At 41.7% G+C, this 24,307-nt stretch overlaps 1 protein-coding gene across 1 annotated transcript in view; it reads right to left on the bottom strand.

Annotated features, from left to right (window-relative positions):
* The window catches only part of PEX14 (peroxisomal biogenesis factor 14), a 77,851-nt gene that overhangs the window by 40,007 nt on the left and 13,537 nt on the right, over nucleotides 1-24,307 (bottom strand). Inside the window, exon 3 of the mRNA XM_035557467.2 lies at nucleotides 1,444-1,528. Coding sequence (XP_035413360.1) covers nucleotides 1,444-1,528 — 85 coding nt within the window. The remainder of the gene's footprint in view (nucleotides 1-1,443; nucleotides 1,529-24,307) is intronic.

The following is a 24,307-nucleotide window of genomic DNA, read 5'->3' as shown; positions in this document are numbered from 1 at the left end:
ATACTGGGGGCTAAGGATCTCTCGGCAACAATAGATTTTGTATCAGGTTACCCCGGGTAATCAGCACAGCTTTTAGGCTCAGCTTTCCCTTGCTTCATTGCTTCGATGATAGAGTTGAAATCCCCAAGCTTTTATGATTAATTACTCCCTGTAGGTCCACATATTTCAAGGAAAAACTCATGGAGCACAGTGGCCAACAGGCTCCAAATTTTAATGCCATCCTGATGGCAGGGCAGGGCAAGCAACGTACCTAACTATGTGGCTGGAACACTCTAACTGGCGCTAGGACAAGCAGTGAGACGAGCGCATTAAAACTGATGTATCCATGAACTACTTGTCATGACAGCACTGCTAAAACACAAGACTGCGCCATTGCCTTCTAGGTCCTTCGCTATTCAAGATGAGCAGAGCGGTGTGTGTACTTAAACTCTCCTCATGACATTGGGTCTCAGGCATCTCAATAAACAGCTCATATCCTCAAACTTATTAATGTATTTCATAGGCTTCCCTACTTTTTAAAGCCCAAGATCTTTAGCTTTAGAATTTGATGTACTCTGAAGTACTCATGACTTCACTGTTTAAGTGGGTCACTCCCCTCTGAAGTTTGGAGTTTGTATTTTCAGTATCATTCCAAGTGCTTAAAGTGCTCCACAGCGCATGTAATTAACTCCAAGGTATGATTGTCCTTATTATTTACATCTTACATTAAAGATTTAAGCAATAGGGTCCTAGAAAGGTAGCATAATATGGAAGGCAGCATAATATGGAGTGAACTTCACCTGAAATGCACTCTAAGTTGTTGAACAAAACTTTACATTAAAGAAAAAAATAAAAAAAAGGTAGTTCCTTTATAAATCAGAAAGTAAAATAAATTCTCAGTAGGCAATGCAAAAAGTATGTTCCACCTGTCTAAGACGATATAGGATTTGTCAGGATCTGTTCTTTCCCTGCTATAGAAAAGGACTAAACTCAGTCAGTAATTTACCATTTCAGCCTGAAAGTCAGGTTGACCCCAAGCTTAACCTTACCCTGATCTTGTTTACTTTTACAAAGTCCTTCGCCCTTCATTCCTCTCTCTGGCTCTCTTCAGAAACAATCGACCTTTTCACCTAGAAGCTGGTCATTCTAAAGCCAACATCACGAAGACTAGAACTGGCCAACTATTCCACAACTCTGAACTGTCCTCCTCTCAGAAAATGTGCAATAATAGTTAACGTAAGAACTTCCAATGTGTCTTCTGTGTTCTACAATTCCACATCTGGTGCCAATATTGCTCTAGTCAGTATGGAAGAGTGGTATTTCTTAAAAACTTTTTTTTTTCCCCTCAGACAGACTACCTGCTTTGTTCTTAGAATCCAATTTTCCATAGAAATACTTCTTGGCTTTAACCCTAACTCAAACTCCCTCATTATCACTGAGACCACAAACTTAAAGAGTCCATACCTTTCTTCTTCAGAAATGCTCTTCTGGTTGCAATAGGACTTTGGCGGACTCGTGGATTCTGTAAAAACTTCACTGCTGTCACAATCTGATGAGGGTAGGAGGATTGGAGAAACAGAAGAGAGAAAAAGATCCAAGTTAGGAATGGTCAAATTCGTATTTTACATTATGCATTTTGTACTGCAAAGAAGGCATCGAATCTAACACATGGAGACAGTCTGGAGCTGACACAGATCCAACTTTCAGAGATGGTTCAACAACCATCAGTGTTTGTGGCTAAACTGTAATCAGCAAATTATGGTATTTCAACCTAGAAGTTTCTGTTTGAATTGCTCTTTCAGCAGCTTGACCTGTACAAAAATCTCTGTTAAGATTCTCAGAAGTTTCTGTCATTTACAGCGATCTTCTTACCTAAGTTGGCTCCTATAGTTGATGGCAACCTTGAGACATCTCATGCGATCTGCAACAGTAGGCTCTTACTAGGAAGAATGATTCCTTTCTTTCTGACTTAAAGTTCCCTGCGAATTCTCAGAGATTAAGGCCTTTTCTGCCATCATTCCAACTTACTGTCAGCAATAAAAAAACCTCAGCTTGTCACGACTGGAAAAGAAGCAACTTCCCGTGTTGTGGATCACACAACAAAAATATCAAAAAAGTCACTTCTCATGACATAAGTGGGTTGGTGAGTGGTTACTTTATGTTCCGCTCTGGTAGAAATCACAGATCATTTTTGTCTAATGACCGACTTCCTCTACGTGCTTCTTTAAGGTGTCATAGCACTTAAAACAAACTCACTTATCCAAACAAAGGATAAAGTCTGGGATAACACTGAACGGCATCAGCAACAATGGCACCGGTTTTTCACATTAGGATTTAGTGCCAGTGACAGGTATTTCCTTTTTTTGTTCGTGTAGCAGGTCAACTTTCCACATACGCTCCTATATTGTTATACACATTATTACATGCTGCTGCACTGGTGAAAAACAGCTGATTCGATTTACTTCTGTACAAAGGCATCTGTTCTGATTGTGGCATCGGGGGGAATAATTTGCCTAAATCTAACAGCATGTAGGAGATGGACACATCTATGCAAACTACTGGAAGAGATGACTTCCTTCCTCTCTAGTTAAAAATAACCATGCATAAACAGGGAAGAGGTTTTTCCCCCCAAACAGAGGCCTGTGCCTTCTCCTAAAATGGCGGCATACAGTAGGCCCATGTTAGGTAGCTCTTGAAGAGTTTTACTTAAAACACTTTCCGAAATTCAGTTCCAAAAAGGTTTTCAAAAATTTTCACAGCAGAAAAAGAAAGACAAAATAGCATCACTATTGAAATCACCAAGTTTCATTTTGTGTTTGAATCAAAGCCTTCGAATATGCATTTCTGGTCAGAGAGCAAAGTTCTGATGGGTTTAATGGCACTTTCAATGTACTCCTCGGTGCATTCCATCAATGTTTTTTTTTTTTTTTTTTTTTAAATTGCATCTCTTATTTCTTTAAATACATTAATCAGGCTAGTGTAGGCAAAACGGATCCATTGGACAATGCAATAAACATGAATTATCATCTATCCAACACGCATAATGGTTTAAAAATACATAATAGCAGGTGTAGTTTAAATGATTAGTTATTACACCTGTGGTGGGTCTGATTCAATTGGGGAAAATCATCTTTAATAGGTTAAAAGGTTTAGATCACCAGGCTTCCCTTAAAGTGGCTGTAGAGAGGGTATGATGGAGTACGCTGTCATTACTAATTCATTTAAGAAAAACATGGGGGATACAGCAAAGAACAGCATAAACGAGCGAATCCAATTTAAACATCAGGTAAAGCAGAAAACACCTTTTAAAAAAGCATGATAAATGAATTTGGAAGAGAGATGAAATTGACATATTTATTTTAACGGGAATTTGACAAAGTCCCGGCACACTTCGAAGTTGGGAGGATAAAATGAAGGGGGTATTTTTCATTCTTTTCCTTTTCTTATTTTCCTTCATTTTTTTTCTTCAGTTTACATTCAGTAATTTTAAACCATAAAATACTACAGCAAAATACCCCACATAAAGTACATTTTGGTCTCATTTATGTGCACTTGCTCTCTCTCCGGCTGAACCACAGGTGACAGGCAAATCACATATTTAAACAGTGCTGATATTGCTACACCAGATGCAGAAATATGAAGCACACAAACTAATAACTTTAAGGTAATATGCTGAATAAGAAAGATGCCCAAACGAGCAGACCACCAGATATGCGAACATATCAAAACCACTTTCCCTCTAACAATAATTACTTGTTTGTTTCTTCAGGAACTCCTCAACACTCCCTCCCACATTTAGTGAGCGAGAGACACAGACACAAAAGGCCTGCAGACCTGAAATCCTGCAAGCTCTCATATTTAATTATCACTTTTTAAGCATAAAAAAAGCCTGTAAGAAATAAACAGTATTTTTCATTGTGCTATTTTAATCACAACCCTTTTAACGTTTTATTGATTCTAACTCTTTATTAAAACTTATTTTTGCCTTGCAAAAATGTAAACATTTCAGTAGTAAAATTCACTCCAAAATAAACTTCTATTTTATCTCTTCCCTGCATCATTTCCTGCATTATTCACAAAGTTTTTAATCTTAAAACAAAATAAAATTACACGCAATAACAAACTTCATTAAAAAAAAAACATTTTACTCCTCTTTCGAATAATCCCACATTTTTCATATTTGTGTTTGCATTTTCTCTTGTAGGCTGAGCTGAAACTTCTTCATTTCTGTAATTCATCTTGTATACGTGAGCCAATCTTGTATACTTACGAACCAATTTTGGCCATGTCAAAACGCCAATATTTTCAACAAACATACCCAAGAACGTCCCTACCTTCTATGGATCATTTTCTTTGCACAAACAAGGGCAACTGCAGTCCATAATTTAAAAAAACAGAAAAAGAAAAAGGAGGGGGGAAGATGAGTAGAAGACTTTGCAATCCTATGTATAGCAGAAAAAAATCATGCAGCAAATAGCACTCTGACTCAGCTGGTAACATTGTTCTGTACTATTTCTGTTGCATTTGTAACACTTCTCCAAATTTTTCTAGTATGAGGACACTGCCAAATAACGTGCATTGTATCACTACTCCGATTCTTAGATTGCCAGCACACGCTGGCCAGCAAACTAGTTTTATCTAGCGGATCAGTTACATATTTCTCTTCATGAAAGATAACGTATTTGGGGTTCAAAAACAAGCTAATTCCATAAACTTGCTAATCCACCAGCACTTCCCCTGCAGTGACACGGCAGGCAAAGACGTATTTCTGGGTGGTGGTGGGTGGGATCCCGCGGCAGATCTTGTCCTCCAGTTTGATTTTAGAAGCTGAATGCTACTATTCATGGATTATATTTGCGTCTGGCCAAATTACATAAATTCAGGCCAAATATTCTGTTTCAATGTCAAAGATATAAAACGGAGACAAGAACTTTATTGCAGATGTTGTGGGAGTGCAGCAGGCTGGTGAAATTCTAGGCCAAAGCACGGCACTTTGACGTTACAGCCAAGGTCCCTCATTTCTAATTTCCCTCCCTTTTGTGTTAATGAGGAAGGTAAAGCCAGCCTTATTTCTTATTATGCTCAAGACTGCAGGAAAGCAGTCTAAGCTACTTTATCAGTTACTAGCATTAGAAAAAAAAAAACCTTCAGATTTAAAATGCAGTGCCAAATGCCCACTTTCTAACATTTCAAAAAAAAAAAAAAGAAAAAGAAAAGAAAGAAAACAAAACCACCCTCATCACTAAAAGCTCTACAGGATTTGGTAAAAGAGGTCCACATGGAGAAGAGACGCAAAAGCCACTGGGAGCGCAGCCAGTAAGAGCTCTAATAGATTTCCTAATACTGGGAACCCTCTGTAGGTTATTACTAAACAGCATTTGTTGATAGACTGAGACTTTGAGATGACCTGTGATGTAAAGGTTGGGTCTGAATTATACGTTGCAAGGGCTGGTATTTTGTCTTTCTGAGTGGATCTGTATCTGTTTAAATGCAACACTTCTTTTCATTAAGCAGAGGCGGCACAGGCCATGAACTATGCACAGACAGTTTACATTACATGTGCGGAAGCAATCAACACTGGCAATATACATGACGTATGTAAAAGAAGTTGGAATTAATTTTTTTCCCAGTGTATTAAAAAATAATAATATGGCAGTATCAACAAACACTCAACCTATTTCAGCCAGAGCAGAAGGCCACAGCTATACGGCAAATGGAACTGATCAATATATTAGCCTACAGCAACACCCCCTCAGTGTACGGCTGTATGTTCACAAGGCTCAGAAGATTAAATTGTCTGTGAAAGGTTTCTGCACTCCTACTCCAAAGGAGATACCCAGAATCCTGTTAACAAGCATCAGGCTAAAGCCAACTTACGTTTTAACAAGGGCTGACTTAAAAGCTTGGCACTGCGACGAACACGAGAACCCCTTCTAAAAGAAATGCTGCGTTTTGGTAAGAAAGCAGTGCTCTGTCAGGACTAACTTGACAAATATGGTTAGCGGTGGCACACGGAAATAGTTGCAAAGCAGCTGTTAATCAGGGAAACACATCATAGAACGCTGATGCTAGCACTCGTGAAAAAATGCAAGGGGCTAATTATGAAGCCATATATCTCACTAAAGAGGCGCTGCGCCTCGCGATTGCAGGCAGAGTGCTCGGAGCCAGGGTCCTGGGACACCTCGCAGCGCTAGCGCCAGCGTGCTCCTCCCGGCCAAGCCTCGTTCCAACCCACCGGTCTGGGCCCCCGAATGCCCAAGTGATGCTTCCCAGAAACAGCAGGTCAGGCAGGGGAGGCAAAATAGGAGCTTCAAAGCTCCTAGGATTTCACTGAAATCTTTGTGAAAATGGACAGAATCAGGAATTTATTTCTGTTGTGAGAGGATGTTGAAAACGACAGTTTGGTAGATGTCAGTGTTGTGCAGAGAAAAGTTTTTAAATGAAAAAAAAAAAAGCCCTCATGTAAAACAGAGCAAAGAAAAAATGAATACAATTTAAAGCAAGATTCACAGGAGTCAGAACCAGAAAAGAACAAAGGCGAGGAAGGAACAGGCTTCAAACCGTACCTGAAATTAAGAACCCAGAACTGCAAGAATACAGCAACCAAAAAAGGGCAATAATAACTAAAAAGGAAAAATCCCGGGTGCCCAGAAACTCTAACTGACAGTTGCATGAATGAAACCTAACTCGAAATCACGAGTGTAACAGCAAGCAGACAAAAGGCAGGAAAACAAATTCCAGCCGTGAATTCACCACCCAATTTTCACTAAGCCTTGAAAGAAGGAGGTTCCCGAAAGCGAACCCGAACATGAGCTGGGGGCAGGTGAATTTCCATCCAGCAGCGAGGAGGCAGCGGGCGGCAGGAGGAATAACCTTGGGCTGGCAAGCGGGTGCTAGCGCGGAGCCAGGACTCCCCCTAGCCGAGGCGGGTGCGGGCGGCGGTGCTGAGAGGCAGGCTTCAGCGGCGGAGCCCAAATTAAGTGTTTTCACTCAGTGGAAATGAAATGTTTTGCAAGATGAAACAGAAAGAAAATTGAGGTTTTAGGTAATTACTAGTTGGCATTTACATATCACAGGCTGGTTCAACACCTATTCATTTTCCTCTTTTATTTTCAATTTTTTAAAATTGCTCATTAAAATGAACACATGACAGGGACGGGGGGAAAAATTACTCTTCCTCTTTTTCCCGAGGACTACAAAATCCAGATCTACTTTAAATACATTTATCTATAATTATCACATACAAAAAAGCCTTACTTAATTTACATTAATAGGGTGACCAAAAAAAAAAAAAATTTGATAAAAGCCAGAAAAAAATCCCAAGCTGAGCTGTCTTGGTGTCATCTTGTTGTGCCTACTTGGTTCCAGGGACAGCCCCCGCGCAGCCAAGACCCCTGCACTCCCTGCGCGTGCGGGAGCGAGTGGGAAGGCAGGCGCTGCAAAGCCCCCAGTGCACGCTGCCGCCCCGATCCCATCCCTCCTGCCCCGCAGGTTAGCTCCCGGGGCACGCTTTCAGCTGCTTTCTTTCCCTTCAACACACTTTCCCCCCGTTTCCTCTGCTATTCTCGCTCCGAAGGAGTGACTCCACGTAGTCCCCGTTCTCGGATTCTTTGTTCCAGGAGCCACTTCACGTTTCCTCCAGCTGTTCAGAAAGACATGACCTTTCCACCTTCTTTATTCACACAGAACCAGTCTTTCCTCACATAACCTCATCACTTCCAGGGATCCCGATCTGCAGCTTGAATGAGCCTCACAGTCTCTCCCAGCTCTGTGGCCTCTCCATCAAGATTCCCATTGTTCGGTTAAATATTTCCCATGCGTACCCCTTAATTTTCCTGCACCCTCCAGCTTTTTTAATTTTAACCTTGTGAAAGTCTTATTTAACCCCACGCTGCATTCCAGGATACAATTTGTATGAAAAATGCTATATAAAATAAAGTTTTATTGTATCATATGTTAAGGACATAAAACATCCCTGATAGAAGTGTACAGGAGCTGACATGATAGACTAATATATTTTAAGGTCTATTGTGTAAATATGTATTTAGGGAATTCTAAAGCATGGTATTATTGACCCAAGTCTCTCTTAAAACACAATGATATATGGAGTGAAAGCCCTTATGAAAAGTAGCAACTTCGTCTGTGTAGTAGTCACCTTTCAAAGTGAAATATCTCTGCCATCTTCAGTTTCTTCTGATTCAATTTAAAACATAGTGGACATCCTGATAAAATTCCTCTCTTTTTATCAGAAATAATGCTCATTCAGGTAATACTTCCATGCATAAAACTGAAGAGAACAAGAAACCTTTGCCCATGCTTTAAAAGAAATGTACAATAACTATATTTATACACAGAGACAATGTGCTCTGTATTCTTTTAATTCCGAAAGGAATACAGCTCCAAATGAGACATTGTAACACCAGGCTTAAGGCCACACAAACTGTTACAGGCAAGTGATAAATGCTAGAAAAACACCTTGCAGGAAGTATTAGCAGAACAGCAAACCTTGTCTTAAACTGAAAATGCAACCATAATACATTTTAAGCAAGAAGCAGCACAAACCTTTTTTCTGGAGTTCAAACACTCAATTTTTTTCATCGAAAAGGAAAGATATAATCTCACTTTCAGAGGGAAACTTTTTAAAAATCCCCTTTTTGTACTTCTGCCTAAACTTAAGTTGCAAGCTTCCTCCAGCCACCAGAACCACCAAAGAAGGTATTACAGCAAGATGAACGGGATGGTGGGGAGGGAAGATAATGCCTGCAATCCAACTGGCAGCAAATTATTTGAAGTTCTGTTTATATAAAAATGGCAATAACCTCAGTGCTGAATGCACGGGATCATCGCGGATAATATATGGACTAGAGAGGCAGTGTCTCGTGCAAGTAGGTAAGGCATACAGCTTCCAAGTGTGCCTGAAGCCAGTGTGCTGTGATCAGGTCAACAAACTGATTCAACGGGACCTAAGAAAGATGCCAGAGAGATGACGAAAGGTTAAAACTGACTAAAGAGAATCTGATTTTTAAACTTTTCAGGGCAATACCCAATTTATACATCTCGTTTCTCCCTTCTTATAGAAGGAAGCTTAGGGATCATTGAGGCTTTGTGCTGTAAAATTAATGCAAGTGTCAAGTTGTTGAGCTGAATCATTCCAAAGGAATGCAATGACTCAGTGTCCAAGATGCTCACTACAGCAGAACCGTGAGATCATTGTGTGGCTCCACAACTAAAAAAAATAAATAAAAAAAGCATGTATCTTCAGGGAGCAGATGGGCAGCATCTCCAGCTCTTACCTTTCCCACTGCTCTCCCCCTGTTGCCATTCCTGAAGAGCTCACAACAGCAATTGAAAGAAATCTTTTACCCTATTATCTTCACACATGCACAAAGTCAAAAAACAATGAACCAGTAACTTACTACATCTTCATTCTTTCAGTTGCAGGACAGAAAAGGACTGCTGGAGCTTCATTCACATGCTAGGGAGCTAGAAGATGACTCAAGAATAGGAAGTCTGTGTCACATCTAACAATTGTGCTTGAGTACTTAAAATGGCTATTGAATGGTAGTCTCCAGAAGGCGACATCAATCAAAGACAAGCACCAGGATGGGATCGTTGCTCAGACTTACAGAGATCCTTCTAATTCCACAGTCGAGAGACTGGCAAGTACCAGGAATATGACGGTTTAGATTTAATGCAAAAGAACTGGAAGTAGATCCCATCTGTGGAAGATGCAGGTAAAGATGTTTCAGACTGAAATAACTCAAATGGACATGAAAAATCAGCAAGCTACTATTCCTTGAACCTGCTATTTCTAGCACCCCATTTAATAGCTCCATAGGAAATGCAGCTTAGAAACAGAGCGTCTTCCCTCCTGCAACAAAACCCCAAACTATTAGGAGAGAAGTCAGGGGGCTGTGCTGGCATTATATGGAAGATCCTAAAGCCAGAATACATAAGGAGATGCAGGAGGAAACTACTTGGTTTCTGGTGAATCTAGCAAACAAAAGGTTTCATGTTGGAAAGATTAAAGAAGCTGGAAATTGTGACAGGTGCACAATAAATCATGCAAACCACAGTAGTTGAGAAGTAATAGCAAAAGAAGAAGGGCTTGGAACACTTGAAGACCTTAATGTAAATTTAATATTTTACTTAGAGCTCTTTGGGACAAGAATAGTCGTTTTACTCTATATTTGCAGAGTGCCTGGTGCTGGTCTGCAACTGGCCTCCTAGACACTTATTACAACACAAATAATAAAGACTGAGCAGACCATGCACTTTGTTCCTGCTGTTAATTGCCCCATTAAGGGAAAAAATAAGTAAGGGGCAAGAAATCTGATTGGCCAGAGCTGCCTAGTCTATAGGGATTGCAAGTGTAATAATTTTATAGATTTGAAAGCAGCTGCGTCCCTTGTCTTTGTCCAGTTCTCAACAGAAGGAAGCACACATCACAACATTTCTCCTTCGTTTGTAGGCACTTGCATGAGCAGTTTCAAAACTGAGCTGCCCTGGCAACTCAGGATGCTTCCTCTAGAAAAGGAGTGAAACACAATATAAGGGCAAACACAGAGAACATTTCCACTGTAGCTGCCCACGCCATTAATATTCTACAAACAATGAGTCCATTTCGCTTTCCCACGGAGTCAATTTGGCATTTTTCATGGATATGTTACATTCTCTGTTTAAAGAAATAACGCATATAGGTGTCAGGAAAAATTCAGAATGCTCTTGAACCTACACAGGAGACTGCATGCACCAAAAAATCGAGGGTACTGATCACCAACTCCTATCTCTCGAAACACTTGAGTAAGATCCCACCATCCTAAACTAAATTAAAATGTCCAAGGGAATTGGTTCTAGAGACAATTATTCTTAAACCAGGGTGCTCCTGCCTAATTTCTACACAGAAATTTGGGTCCAAAGCAGGAAGGTTTACAAAATCAGAGAAGCTTCAAAATTGTGCTTCTACTGGTTTTTGTTTTCCTTAAACCTTGGCACAGCCAGCACATGTCAGGGACTATCATAATTATACTCTTTATGTGCTGAAAAATTAATAAACAATTACTCACTTCAGGAAAAAAGAAAGCAGCCTTTTCCTTGACAAATGCTGCAGAGAGCATCAGCAATCTCTCTGAAATCTGGGTCCACACCACAGCAAGGGATTAGCACCAATGTAGGAACAGGCACTGCTGCTACCGAGAGCTGGCACAGCTGAAAGCTTGACTCGGCAGCGCTGCAAACACTGTGCTCAGTACTGCACCCGTCCGTAGCAGCCTCCCGTCTTTGTAACGGAAGAAAGAAGATTTAGTCTTTACTTCTGCTTTGGCCCAAGTCAGGCTGTTCAATCAATTTCTATTTCCACAAAGTCCAAAATGGGAGGAAGTGTTTGAAATGTACCAGTTTTAATCCTGCCAGGCCAAAAAGAGCTTGTGTGTTGTGGTTGTGGCTGGAAACCGAGGGTTACACTGCAGCAGCTTCCCTGCGGTAGGAATTGATACTCACCTTCCCAGGAAATCAGGAGAATGGTAAAAAACAAAACAAAACAAACAAAAAACCCACACTATGCTTCCCTGAACAAATGGGTGAGACAGCAAGTGTCTGGGATGCTGATAAATTCTTACTGAAATTTATTTGCAGTCCAAATCCTGACTAAAATCTGCATTCAACTAGTTCTTCCCTAAAAGACTAGGGAGTTCCATATTAACTTCCTTCCAAAACCAGAGGGATCTCAGGTGCACTTGCACTGAAAGGCTTCCAATTTTCTTTAAAATAGTAAATAAAATTAAATAATTTCCACATATCCTTTTTTAAGCAGACCCATGCTACTCAGTCTTCTCCCCACCTTAAATCAATGGTAACCCAATTCACATGCCTTACAGCTCTGTCTGAGAACTAGTGGAGAGATCAACGCTTTTTATCTTAAGGATTATGGATCGCTACTTGGCCGACTAACGCACCCAACAGCCCATTAGAAATGCCACAAAAGGCTCCCTGTTTCTCCTTCCACCCCTCAGATTTGAGAGAGCAGCACATAAAAGTTCGCCCCTCCATGTTGTAGTTCTTAGCCTGCCTGCCTTGTTTCATACTCTAAACATACCAAGATTTATTAACCTTTACAGTAAAAACAAATAAAATAATGATGAAGTAAAAACGCAGTGATGTAAGGGCTGCAGCTAGCACCGTTTATCTGTGGAAATCCAATTAGTGCTCAAGTGGCAGAGATACCTGGAAAAGTGCTCACAATCAAATCAAAAAATGATACAAAAACATTAACCTGATGGCTAAAAACTCCACATTTAAACATTTAAAGTAATAAAGGCGCTTTTATTGAGTATTTTCTATATTTCATTAGGTTCCAAATTGACGAGGAGCCCTAGAGATGCATTTCCTGGGCTTTTGGATCCTTCGACCAAATGCTTGACTTTGTTGTTGTTGTTGTAAAACAAAAAAAGCAGAAGCGTTTCTTGCTAGAATGGCAACCTTCTTTCTGCAGCAGCAACCACAGGAACAATTGCATGTGCAGGAAATGCTGGGGAGCCTACAAAGATATTCTTAGATCTCACACATTCATTCTGTGCTCACCATGACACTAGCAGAAATGTCGTTTGAACTACTTTTCCATTTAAGAGTGTCTGGATTTACCTTTACCGCTATTGCTGCGCTCTACCAGAAGTTCTTCTCTCATAACCATTACATCATGGCCCTTTGCTGGAAAACCGATCACATTGATGAGATGGTTGTCAAAAAGGCAAGTAGCTCCTATCCACCTTGGTGGTCTCAAAAGACAAGAGAGGGACTGAACAAATGGTGAGATTAGTCAAGCCCCTAGTCCTAGTGCCCTCTAACTAGCTCTCTTTTACAAGATTTACAGAAAAAGCACGCAGTACAATGTCCATGCTCCATCTGAGGCTTTATCTTTCTGAATACTATGACTCTGCTGCTTTTTGTCACTATTAAATTCACTTATTTTTTTTTAAAGAGAATCAGGAGAGAGTCACTGTCAATGAACAGAAGACTAAACTTCTGAGTAACAATTTTCTTCATCTCTCTAAAACCACAGAGCGTGAGATAACACTTGATAAGTCTGGAAGCATCTCATCGAACCTTACCCATTGGTTTGCTTACAGCAAAAATGTCACATTTGCTTCCGGTATTAATTCATGCATGCTGCTCTTAAACTTCATACAGAGGAGTTGAATATACATTCAGAACAGGCTGCATTAAATGCAAAATATAATGTACTGAAATTCCATTCCAATGTGAATTTATTTAGTCAAAAGAAACAAAGTTCCTAAAAATACACAGAAAGTACAAAAAAAATGAAAAGGGCTCCTTTCTTTCAGCTATTGCAGGATTGCTGCCTCCTATTTATTTTTTGTATTTTGTCTATCTATTTTTAAAAGTCCCCAAGTCTTTACTACCTTTCTAGGGAGATTTCATTACAGATCACTGTCAGAATTTTTACCTAATGTTAACCCTTCTGATCCTTTTCCTTAATATGAATCCACTATTCAAAAATAAAGAATTAATATCATATGAACAGCTTGGATTGTAAGTACCAGGTACCGGAAAAGTAGTTATTTCCTGACTTTGCTGTTTCACTGGGCTGCTACTCACTCTCACATGTTCATAACTGACTGGCCCTATGTGTGGTATTCTCTTTCTGCAGCAAATGTTCACAAATTACCTTTCAGATGCCTAAGAGTACAGCCTGTCTTCAGGGAGCAATTTCTATGTCTCTTTAACTTTTGTGTTTGGTGTGTAGCAAATTATAAAGAGGAATGCGATACCTGGAATTTGCACACTGAAATGTAAAATGTTTAAAATAAAAAAATAAGGGGAAAAAAAAACACTATACCAAACAGATTCAACGCAGCAACATTTAGATTCCCCTCCTCTCCTTCCCCTGTGATCAACTGGGATGAGTACTGGGTAAGAATCAGTGGTGAGAGACCTCCTGCTCCTGTTTGGAGTATAAAGAGTCCTGTTTTATTATTCTGCATTTGCATGTGGCAGCAAATGTGTAAATGTTTTAATAATACAAAAAATCCCAATAGAGTGGAGGAGGAGGATATGAAATAAAGAAATACAAGGACATTTACTTTCTTGAGAGTGAGACAGAAAGGGAAAGAGAGAAAAAAGATGACACGATAAGGGACAAAGCAAGCTTTCTGGGGTATATCTGGAAAAAACTAGAAGAGAAATCATTAGGAAGTCCATAGTGCATCTACAGTGATACAGTGCGGATCAATTCATTTAACACTGCCCTGTACATTTACAGAAAAGTACTTTTGATATAATAAAGGCTCATAAACACAAAGAAATTGGGTTAGACCTGTTTCGAATTCCTGCCAAACAATGGTTCAGAAAAATGAAGCTCTATTTTAATTAGCTCGACTCAAGAGTGATTTGATAACAGCAGATGCTGTCTGGATGCTTTCAGCTTGATGGGCTCCACATACATGAACTTAAGAGTGGCTTTGATGCAATTAGACCTGTCTCTCTCCTTTAACATGTGTTAGGCTCTGGAACCAATGGCCTGTGTGTATGTAACATCTTGAACTCGGAGGACATTGACACTCTTCCTCATTCTTCTCCAAATGTGTGGAGCTACAGCAAAGAAGAGGCGGCTTACCTGGGGCTTGCCTATGCCATTTCAACAGCTCAATGATAGAAAAGAAAGGGCACCAACACCTTACCCACAATGTAATGTTAAGATCTGTTTCTACCATAAACCACATTTCCTTGCACGTAATTTTTATAGTCATGGTTAGTCCCTGCTCTATCAACTGCTGCTTTGGCTTACGTCATTTTCTGCAAAAAATGGAGGGACTCACTAATTCCATACATCCCTTTCAGTCCTATATTACTAGAAGATGCTTCACACTAACGCACTGCACCCTAACAGCCACAGTACACTTCTCCCACCTCCTGCCCACCATTTTCTTTCAGAGCCAACTTCTTCCACTCCTGGGAACATCTGTGCGCTGACATCTCAGAGAACCCTTCGCCTTTCTGAAGTGATCTAACTACCTTGCTCTGTAGCCATAAAGCACAGACATTTGCTAAAGGACACATGCAACATAGGAGCTGCTTCAGTGCGTCGGGGACAAGGCTAATAGAAGGTCTTGATTTGTTAATTATCTGTCTGTTTGTCACAGCTGGGCTGTAAGGAGCAGGTGGGGGAGAATCTTTCTGCTCAGCTCTATCTTTCTCTAAATGCTGAATTAGGCTGTCAAAACCTTCATCCCACCACAAGAGGCTGTGAAAAGAAGAGCCAGGCGATCCTTTTCTTCCTTCTTCTCCCAGCAGGATATGCTGTTTCAGATGTCCTACCCTCCTACCACGTCTCTGGAAATGTATACGGCATATATAAAGTGACCTTCACACCATCGCACCGTGCCCAGTTTAGTCAAGGGACATTAGCAGACCTGAGCACGATAAATCAGAGAGGAAATCCCAGTGCCAGGAGAGCAAGCAGGAGGCATTTATTCTGCAAGGAGTCCTAAAGTTGCTACCTGCTTGAATCAGCAGTTTCAGAGCAGGGTTTTGGAAGGCAGAAGGCTTGGCCCCTGTGAGAGCAGACAGCTAGATATACATGGAGCGATAAAGGGGTGGGGTAGCGGCAAGATTCTTCTTTCTTCTTACAGTTCTGCCCCATGTAATCCTCTAAGTAGGAGCAAAAGTTCAGGCTGTGAAATGGGATAACGCATGGAATACCCCCATGGAGACAAAGCTAAAAAAGCAGAAAGTAGGCTGTGATATAGCAGTATTTACTAAAAATGCTTACGCCTCTGAAATCCAGTTAAATGTGGCCGTTAAGCCATGAGAGCCTAGGGAGATCCCCACCCACTCCTCCGTTTTCCCTGCAGGCCACGTCCAGAGCATCCCATCACTCAAGTCCTCTCCTCAACAGGCCCTGGATTATGAAAAATCCCCTCCAGGAGCTTCCCACATGCAAGAGACACACCCCTTTCCTACCACCAGCGATGCTTCGCCTTTGAGGTGTGGGAGGCTCAAAATTTATTCCAGGTACACAGGGGTGCTGCCTGCTTGGGATGGGAAAATTGGGCGCATTCAGCTCTGGCTTTATGCAGGTGATCAGATGCTGTAAAGTCACCTGAGCTGGGGAAGAAAATGACCAGAAGCATTCCCCTAGTCCATAGCAACATAAACGGAGGTGCCTCAAGTTAACGTTTGTTTATTTTACTCTTACAACAGCCAAGGAGCACACACAGTCAGGACATAAGTCAAACTCTCAAAGCTATTTTCTTCTGTGGACTATCTTCAATAATTTGATAAAACTGCTGCTTTTCTTCTTTTGAGCTCAGGTCCCTTAGAATCAGAGTTCCAATTTCTAGCGTGATCCACCTAGCGGTACACAGCAAGTCAGCTGGAAGGGTAGGATAAGAGCTATGGTCTCCTAGCCTCATTATTTAGTCCTGGGCACTAAAACAAACGACACTTTTCTGCACAGACAAATCCTACATTCCCCAAACGGGGACTGCTGAGAACTCCACTGGGGACGAAACAACTGTCGTTATCTTTCATCAGGTAAAGTTAATAGATCCATTTCGGGGAACATTTGCAGAGCTTGTCCCTTGAAAATGAAATTTGCTCAAGCACTGCTTCTCAAACTTTCTGCACGCTTGACTCCCTTCTGCACTCCTCTGTCCTCATGGCTCATCCCACATTCCTCAGCTGAAACAGCAGCAAGTTCCTTCTGGAAAATGAGAGTTACTGGAATAAATGCTAACTCTTGGAACTAGGAGAAACAGAACTCCCGATAGCAATTAAAAGTAGAAAGCTGTGTACTGGCTAGTAACTCTGTGACTTCCTTTGAAGCCTTTTGCATCCCTTTGGGGGTCATAACCTAAGTTTGAGAAACACTGCTTTAAGGAACTTAACTATAAAGAGGAGCAGGTGATGACATAGCATTGTTCCCCACCCTACACCTACATAAGAGTTTAGAAGCAATTTCCCAGCAGGTCCTGGTGGCTTCAGCCCCTTTGCCTTCAAAAGCTCTGCCCTACAGTGATACAGACTCATGGGTGCTGAGATGATGCTTGAGATAAAGACCCGGTAGCATCATCGATAATACAACCAATGCAGCAGTCAGCATTAATTATTCCAAACCACTTACAGGGGCAAGGCCTGTGTCTCTTAAAACATCTGTCTCTCAATCTTCTGGTCTTTAATAAAACCACCCTCCCAGCCATAGGGTGTAACTGGAATTGTACATACGCATGTGCATGCAAAAACAGAAATGCATAAGGAGAGATTCAGGTCCTCATTAAAAAATGGAATAAATAAGAATTCACCAAGGAATTCTGCCAGAGTCTGATTTCCAGATCTGGTTTTGCTGCATTCTTGCCCACAGCCTGCAGAGTTCTGGGTGCCTCCCTATCCTTCTCCAGCTGCACAGTCCTCTTCAAATTCAGACTTCTTGCACCTATAATTACTAGGTGCCCTGTGCCAGGCTCCTTTAATTAACCAACCCAACTCTTCCCCCTTTGGGATCAGACTAAGCTCTTTTTTATTAGTTCCATCATTTCAGTATCTAGGTTAGCCGAAGTTATCTAAGCAGGAGAACTTCTACCACTTCGTGAGTGCGACTGAGGGGTGCAAATGACCTCCAAAGCACCTGTCCTCTTCCCTGCAGAAGAGACAGAGAAAGCAAGGCAATGAACCAAGGGGATATGGCACGAGGGGCTGCTGCAACACCTTTCAAACCTAATTACATCAGCAAAAATGAAACAGTTCAAAAACCTCAGGAAAATGCCTGGCATGAGGGGGACCCTGGTGGGCCAGTTAGATGCTGCGACAGTGCTGACTGCTTCAGCCTGCAGACAAGCAGAGGGACAAGAACAGAATTCCCTTACTTGTTATTACACTGGAGCCAACCTTGTGATTTTCAGGGCTCCAAGAAAGCGACGAGCATTCCTGGAGAGCTCTACTACTTCCCCAAGCCTCCTGCTCCCGAGCTGACACTGCTGTACCAGCAGCTGGGATGGAGGCTGAATAACAGGTCCATGCAAAGCCCTGGAAGAACAGGATCCCCATTTCACTCTTTGTACTCCAGACTCCGTATTCCTGTCTCTCAGGAGAACTGGTAGATCAGAGCCCAGATACCGTACCGTCCACAGTTGTTCTCCTTACCCTGCGTAGTACCGTGCCTTGTGACTTCTTGCAGGCAGTTTCTTTAGCAATTGTTGGGATTTCACCTCGAGCCAAGACGCTCATTGAAGCTGCTACACCTAATTCACAGTCAAAGAACAGCACACATGTGAAAGAGAAATGACAAAATGCACACTGGCCTTCTCTGGACCATGGGATATTCTGCACGTGTGTTCACGCACAAGGAGGAGAGAATGGGAAGTGAAAAGCAAAAGAGCTAGCTAACGTCCTGGGATTTCACAGGACAGGTGGTCACTCTAGTTGCACAGCTTGACTTCCCCAGAGAGTTTTCTCAAGGAGAAACCAGCCATCGATCCTGGGACACACAACTTCCAGGACCGTTCCTTATCTCAGAACAGCTTCTGCCACGAATTCCTGCATGCGCTTTAATGTTTAAATTATTAAATGCATTAATGTATTTACATTATTCAAGTCTTATGTGCATTTTTCTAAGATAATTTATGTATAAGAGTTTGAATGTCCATGACTGTTAATGTCTACAACCCTTCCTGTTCATTATTGATTCTGGAAGGAAAAAAAAAAAGGCAGTGTTTTAATGCCTTATTTTTAATGTATTAAGAGTCTGAATAAGTGCATTCTCTTTTTTCTTTTGTAATTTCATAATTTAAGTAGTGCATTTATTAAACTGACACAGTATGAATTGTGGTGAAGTCTGGCACAGGTCCATGCTGCCAACGCAGCCCAACCGACCATCACGCTACTCTGCAAATCAAGTACAAGCTCAGCTCCTCTTACGCCAGCTTTTACTCCCTACCTGAAATCAGAAGGGACACAGGGTACAAAGAACTCTTACGAAAATATATTTTCTTTGCTATGTACATGTTTTTTTTCTTTCCATTTTAAGTCAGTGAAAGTTTTCATATTGTATTGCTGAACTGTTTTATTGCAAATCTGTTTTGTCAATGAGCTCTTACACACGCACCACAGTTAAAAAGTTGTATTTCTCCAGTACCTTTTAAGCCCAATAGCTCCAAAGCTCTTCAAAAATCCACACTAAACAATTTTGTTGTTTCTACACCATAATTGTGCACACCATAAAAACATTTTTTCCTACAATTAACAATCTGCCCGTAGCTTTATGTCCACAGACAAATTACACGCAGGAACCAGGTCACCTCCACTGACGAACAGCAGACACTCCTGAAGCAGAACACAACAACCATCCAGCAGTGGTTGGCCATCTTGCACGCCAGTTTGGGACAAGAATGCTATAATAGGCAACAGAAACTAAAAAAATAATCATCTAACGCACAACAGAGCTACCTCCGCTCACTCCACCCACACGCCAGTGGTGTTGCACGGACATGCACTTTACATATAAATTATGTGTAAATGCCTCAGATGTTTATAGCCCAAAATACTGCTTCCAAAGTCCAGCTTTTATTGCCAGACAAATCCACTCCTAGCTGAGCCTACGCAGAGCAACAGTGACACCCGATGGCTTTTCAGCCTAACCTTCGGCCACGCGTTCCCTAGGAGAGGAATCCAGGGGCTCCGTCTCCTCTCTCCTGATAGCCCCAGCTCACATCACCTATCAGGCCAACTCATCAAGAAGCTGAACTGCCGAGAGATAAAACTTGCTGTACGTAGGCACTGTATGTAATTAGGAGTGTGTGCATAAGTTTCACAGTACATTCTGCATAATTACAGCCTTGCCTGGCACAGTTGCCAGTGCGAGCATGAACACACACGCACACACATAATGTATGCACAATATTGTGCATATGGACTTGGGAAAAGAGAGAGAACAGCGAAAGTTGCTGGCTGTTGTTTTAAGAGCTGACTCTGCCATTTCTAAGGTTAAGTTTGTGTTTTTTTGCTACTCATTACCATTCTTTAACTGTTACAATTTATATCAGCATATAATGTTAAATAATTACAGGGAGCGGAGCTCACTCTAGCGAGGATATAAACGCGCTGTGGGATTCTACAGATTTAAACAAATAACACTCACAGCAGGGGGTGAGCAGATGAATTAGCATTAATATCCTGCCTGGGAGATCCCAGTGCTGTGCTATGGCTTAAATACAGATCTTTTCTGTAACAGTCAATATGACAGCTACTAGCAATACAGCCCGGCACATTCACTAGTCAATATAGCAGCTGCAGCGAAAAGAATGCCCTTGTAATAATCCATACAGCAGCCAGTTAAAATAAATAACTTCCCTTTAACAGTCTATATAGCAGCCAACTGCATTAAAACCTTCCCTTTTAAGGTCTATACAACAGGCAGCTAAATGGAAAAATTGGCATCCTTCTTGGCAGCTTCAGAGGGAAGTCAAGCATCGAATGGACTGGACTGAGCTCTCCTCTCCTGGGGGGTGAGGAGGGTCCCTGCCATGCCGTGCTGGCGAGGAGTCCTGCAGCGCTGCTAGCCCAGCTCAGCGGTGAGTCCTGGGAGATGGTTTAAGTCCCAAAGCCAACACTTTGCTGTCTTTCGCAACCATTACATTCACTTTAAGAAATAAAGACCAAACCTTCTTCTTTCCCGATCAGAATAAAGGATCAGGTAGACAGCTGCTGGCCAGGAGTAGCCAAATGTTCTCAGAGTAGTGGCAATGGGACTTTGCTCAGCACTTCCACCATCAGAGAGATGCCCCACCTCAGACTATGAGCAGAACCCAAACTTGAACCCTCCATTTTAAATCAGCCCCCGTTGTTTTGTTTTGTTTTAACTCTCTAACAAGAAGCAACAGGCTGAGGTGGGCTAGGAGCGTACCTCCCTTGGACGATACCCCAGCACTTCATTTTGCAATAGCAATTGCAAAAGATCATAATATAAATCATGGCAATAAACAGTTGCAAAGCATTCAAACCTGCAAACTGAACTGGTGGAAAATCTATGACCACAATAAATTCTGTCATAAGGCAGAATACAGTTTTTATATTTGTATAAAAACACACAGTTTTTATAACTAGGGTCATATTCTGTTCTCGTGTATACAGACTTTGTACTTATGTAACTCCATTCTTCTGTGATGGAGTGGCTGTAGATTTTCACTGCGAGTTAACTGACTTCCACAACAAACCTGCAGAATTTTGACAAATTAAAACAACACTTCTTGGGGCAGATTAGAAAGTAAAACACCCAAAAAACAACCATAAAGCACTTAATATTAAGCTTATAATTTACAAACTGTTGTACAAGCAGTAATAAATCACTAGAAAGTAGAATGTGTATATATTTTCACATTTTCCATACTGCTAACAGATTTTATTGACAGGGAAATCTGCCACTAAAATACTACATTTGCTGGTTTCCTATAAAAGAAAGGAGATGGATGAAAATTTCGTTAGAAATTGGAATGATAAAGCAGGAATGGCATTTATTCTTTAAAACTCCACAAATGAAAAACATCTGTCTGCTTTCCTTTTGAGAAACCTGTCCCTTTGGGTATATATTAAAAAACAAAAACATAAACCAGGGGCCTACAATCCCACCAGATGTTTGGCACCTGGAGCTTTTTCAAGTAATTGATCAAGAAAATGGATATTTTTTTTCAGGTAACAGGAAAAAAAAAGCTCTAAAATCTTTCACGCTGTCAATGCTCTAATTCATTTTATCTCAGACTTTAAGGGAAGACTGCAGCTACAAACACATTCCAGCTTATAGCCTCCCAAATTAAAAATAAATACACACCACCCCTACTCCAGAAGTCAGGGTTTGAAGCTTTGACCATATTTTGCAAAATGACAGTTATTAAAAACAACAAACATGCATCGCAGTGAGTCATCTGGTTTCCAACTTCTGAGTCAAAAGGGGCTGATTCCACACAAACTGAAACCTGGCTCTCCGACTACTTGCATGTTTAACGATTTGTATCTCTGCACCACAGCTTCAGAACAGGATGTGGAAGAAAAGAATGAAATGGAGATGGGAGAAAGGGGTGGGGAGGGGAAGAGAAGAAACACTTCTTTACTGGTCCCAGTGTCATTGCAAATAAAGACCACGTCAAGATTTAAACCATAATAATGGAAAGGCTATAAAGGTCCCTGCTATAATGTTTCCTCTGATATTCCCTTTCATAAATGCTCTCTTTATGTTGCATGCTTTGCAATAATACATGTAATGTTTGTGAACTAGCCCCGCTGGGGAAGCTGTATCATATGAAGCTTCACAGAACACAACATTAGAAGCCAGACAATTCATTTCCCAGTCCCCCAGCCTTTGTCAGCTCCACCTATCTTCTTGAAATGAATGCAGCCAACGTGAGGAGACAAGTCATCTAAAGCAACCTCCAGATCTGTTTCGCTGGAAACGGATCTGTATGTTCTCGCTCCTGGACGCGCAGTACGGAGCTACCTCTGCTCCCAACGCAATACCTTCCTGGGCTGGGCTAAAAGCCTCTTCCCAGACCCAACATGTAGGAGCAGGAACCCTGAACTCGTTCACAGCTGTGCCAATCGGATCGATAGCATCCTGAGCTTCCTCTTGGCAGAGACCGCGAGGAACGTCAGTGCCAAGAGTATCTGAAGCACAGATCCTTGCCAGCACCAGTGCTGTGAGCCTCCTGACGGCAGTGCTTAAACACATGCACCAGGGTAGTGGCTGCAACACCTCTTCCAGAGCGCGTGTGCATAGCAAGACCCCTTCGTTCGGGTGGAACCCTGCACTCACGGGGCTCCACTCTGCCTTACCAGCAGGAAGAAGGACCAGCAGCAGCCCGAGGCCTCTGCAGGCCCGGCAGAAGCACAGGGAAGACCTCTGTAAGAATTTAGGGTCAGAACAGAATCCCACGTGGCTTTAACAGTGAAATCCCAAGTGACCTGAAACAACCACTCTGAAACACACCGGTGCTTGGGGCGCTGACCACTGGAGTGAGACCCAAATTCATCTTTCTGAGGCTGTGGCAACCTGATGTTGAGAAAGGGGTTGTCAAAAATACAGCGTCAAGGGGGAGGGGGGGCTCATCTCAGCCTTGACTGTAATTCTCAATCACCGCACAGAAAGTATTTATATCCTGTTGGCAGCGTGTGTAACCAATGCGACTCTTCGTGTCAGAGCTGTCAATTACAGCCCTGACTTATGAGGAAAGATTAAATGAGCTAAATATGTAGAGCTTGGCTAAGAGACTGGGATGGGGGAGGGGAGAGGAGAAATGATGTGATAACTGTCTGCAAACATCTGAAGGGTGCAGATGCTTAAGGAGGAAAGGAATCACTTGGGGTGGCACACAAACAGGAGAAGCAAGCTGGAGGGGAGACGCAGGAAACTCTCGCTGTATGGCAGGGAAGCTCCATCCCAGGAAGGCGTGCTGAGCTGCTGAGCTGCATCCCAAGGAGTACCATTAGTCAGGCCGCTCAGAACACTCGGCCAAACGCTAGGAGTTGGCAGCAAAGGACAATCCTGCTCTGACCAAAAGATAGAACAGAACATAAAAAAGCGGGGCACACTGTGAGCGTGGCTGGTGATATGAAGTTATCCCTCTTGCTTCTCTCCAGCTGTAAAATCCTCTTACTAAAGAGCTATTTATATTTTCATTGCTACTTTTCCAGAAATGCATTTGTCAAAGCAGCCATGGTGTGTTACAGGATCACAACTGGGAAGAAGACATGGTCTGTACAATCATAACAGGGAAAAGAGCTATATACACACACACACAAAACAAACAAAACCCCAAACGATTAAGATGTTTGGAAGGATTTGCAATTGAAGTGACCTCCAGAGAAATACAAGAAATGTGAGCAACAGGGAAAGTCTTCTCCAACGAGGTGCTTAGGAACTCCCAATCTATGAACTATACCGACTCTCAACTTTCTAGTTTTGCAAACCTCACTTCTGAAGGTGTTGGCATCAGAAGTATCTGAAGGACGTATTCCCGCGCATCAAAGCTGGGGAAAGTTCTTTCAAGTTCCTGAATAATTCATTCTGCCTTTTGTGCCTCGGCTACCATACTGTAACGTGATGAAGATGCAATGTATCCTGTGCTCTGAGGCACTACAAAGATGCTGTAGATATTGCAATTTTTTCTTACAGCGTGATCTCCCAGGTAAAAGTAAGAGAATGCCAAGAAATTAAGAAAGTTATTACATGTAAGCAGTTATAATCTCATGAAAGTCACTAGCTGTGACAAGACTAACTCTTTGATTGCAGTAACAACAACACAGACAGCAGCTGGATAGGGGCAAGAGG

The sequence above is a fragment of the Cygnus atratus genome, chromosome 21, assembly GCF_013377495.2.
Source record: "Cygnus atratus isolate AKBS03 ecotype Queensland, Australia chromosome 21, CAtr_DNAZoo_HiC_assembly, whole genome shotgun sequence".
NCBI lineage: Eukaryota > Metazoa > Chordata > Aves > Anseriformes > Anatidae > Cygnus > Cygnus atratus.
This window is presented reverse-complemented; position numbering and strand designations above follow the sequence as displayed.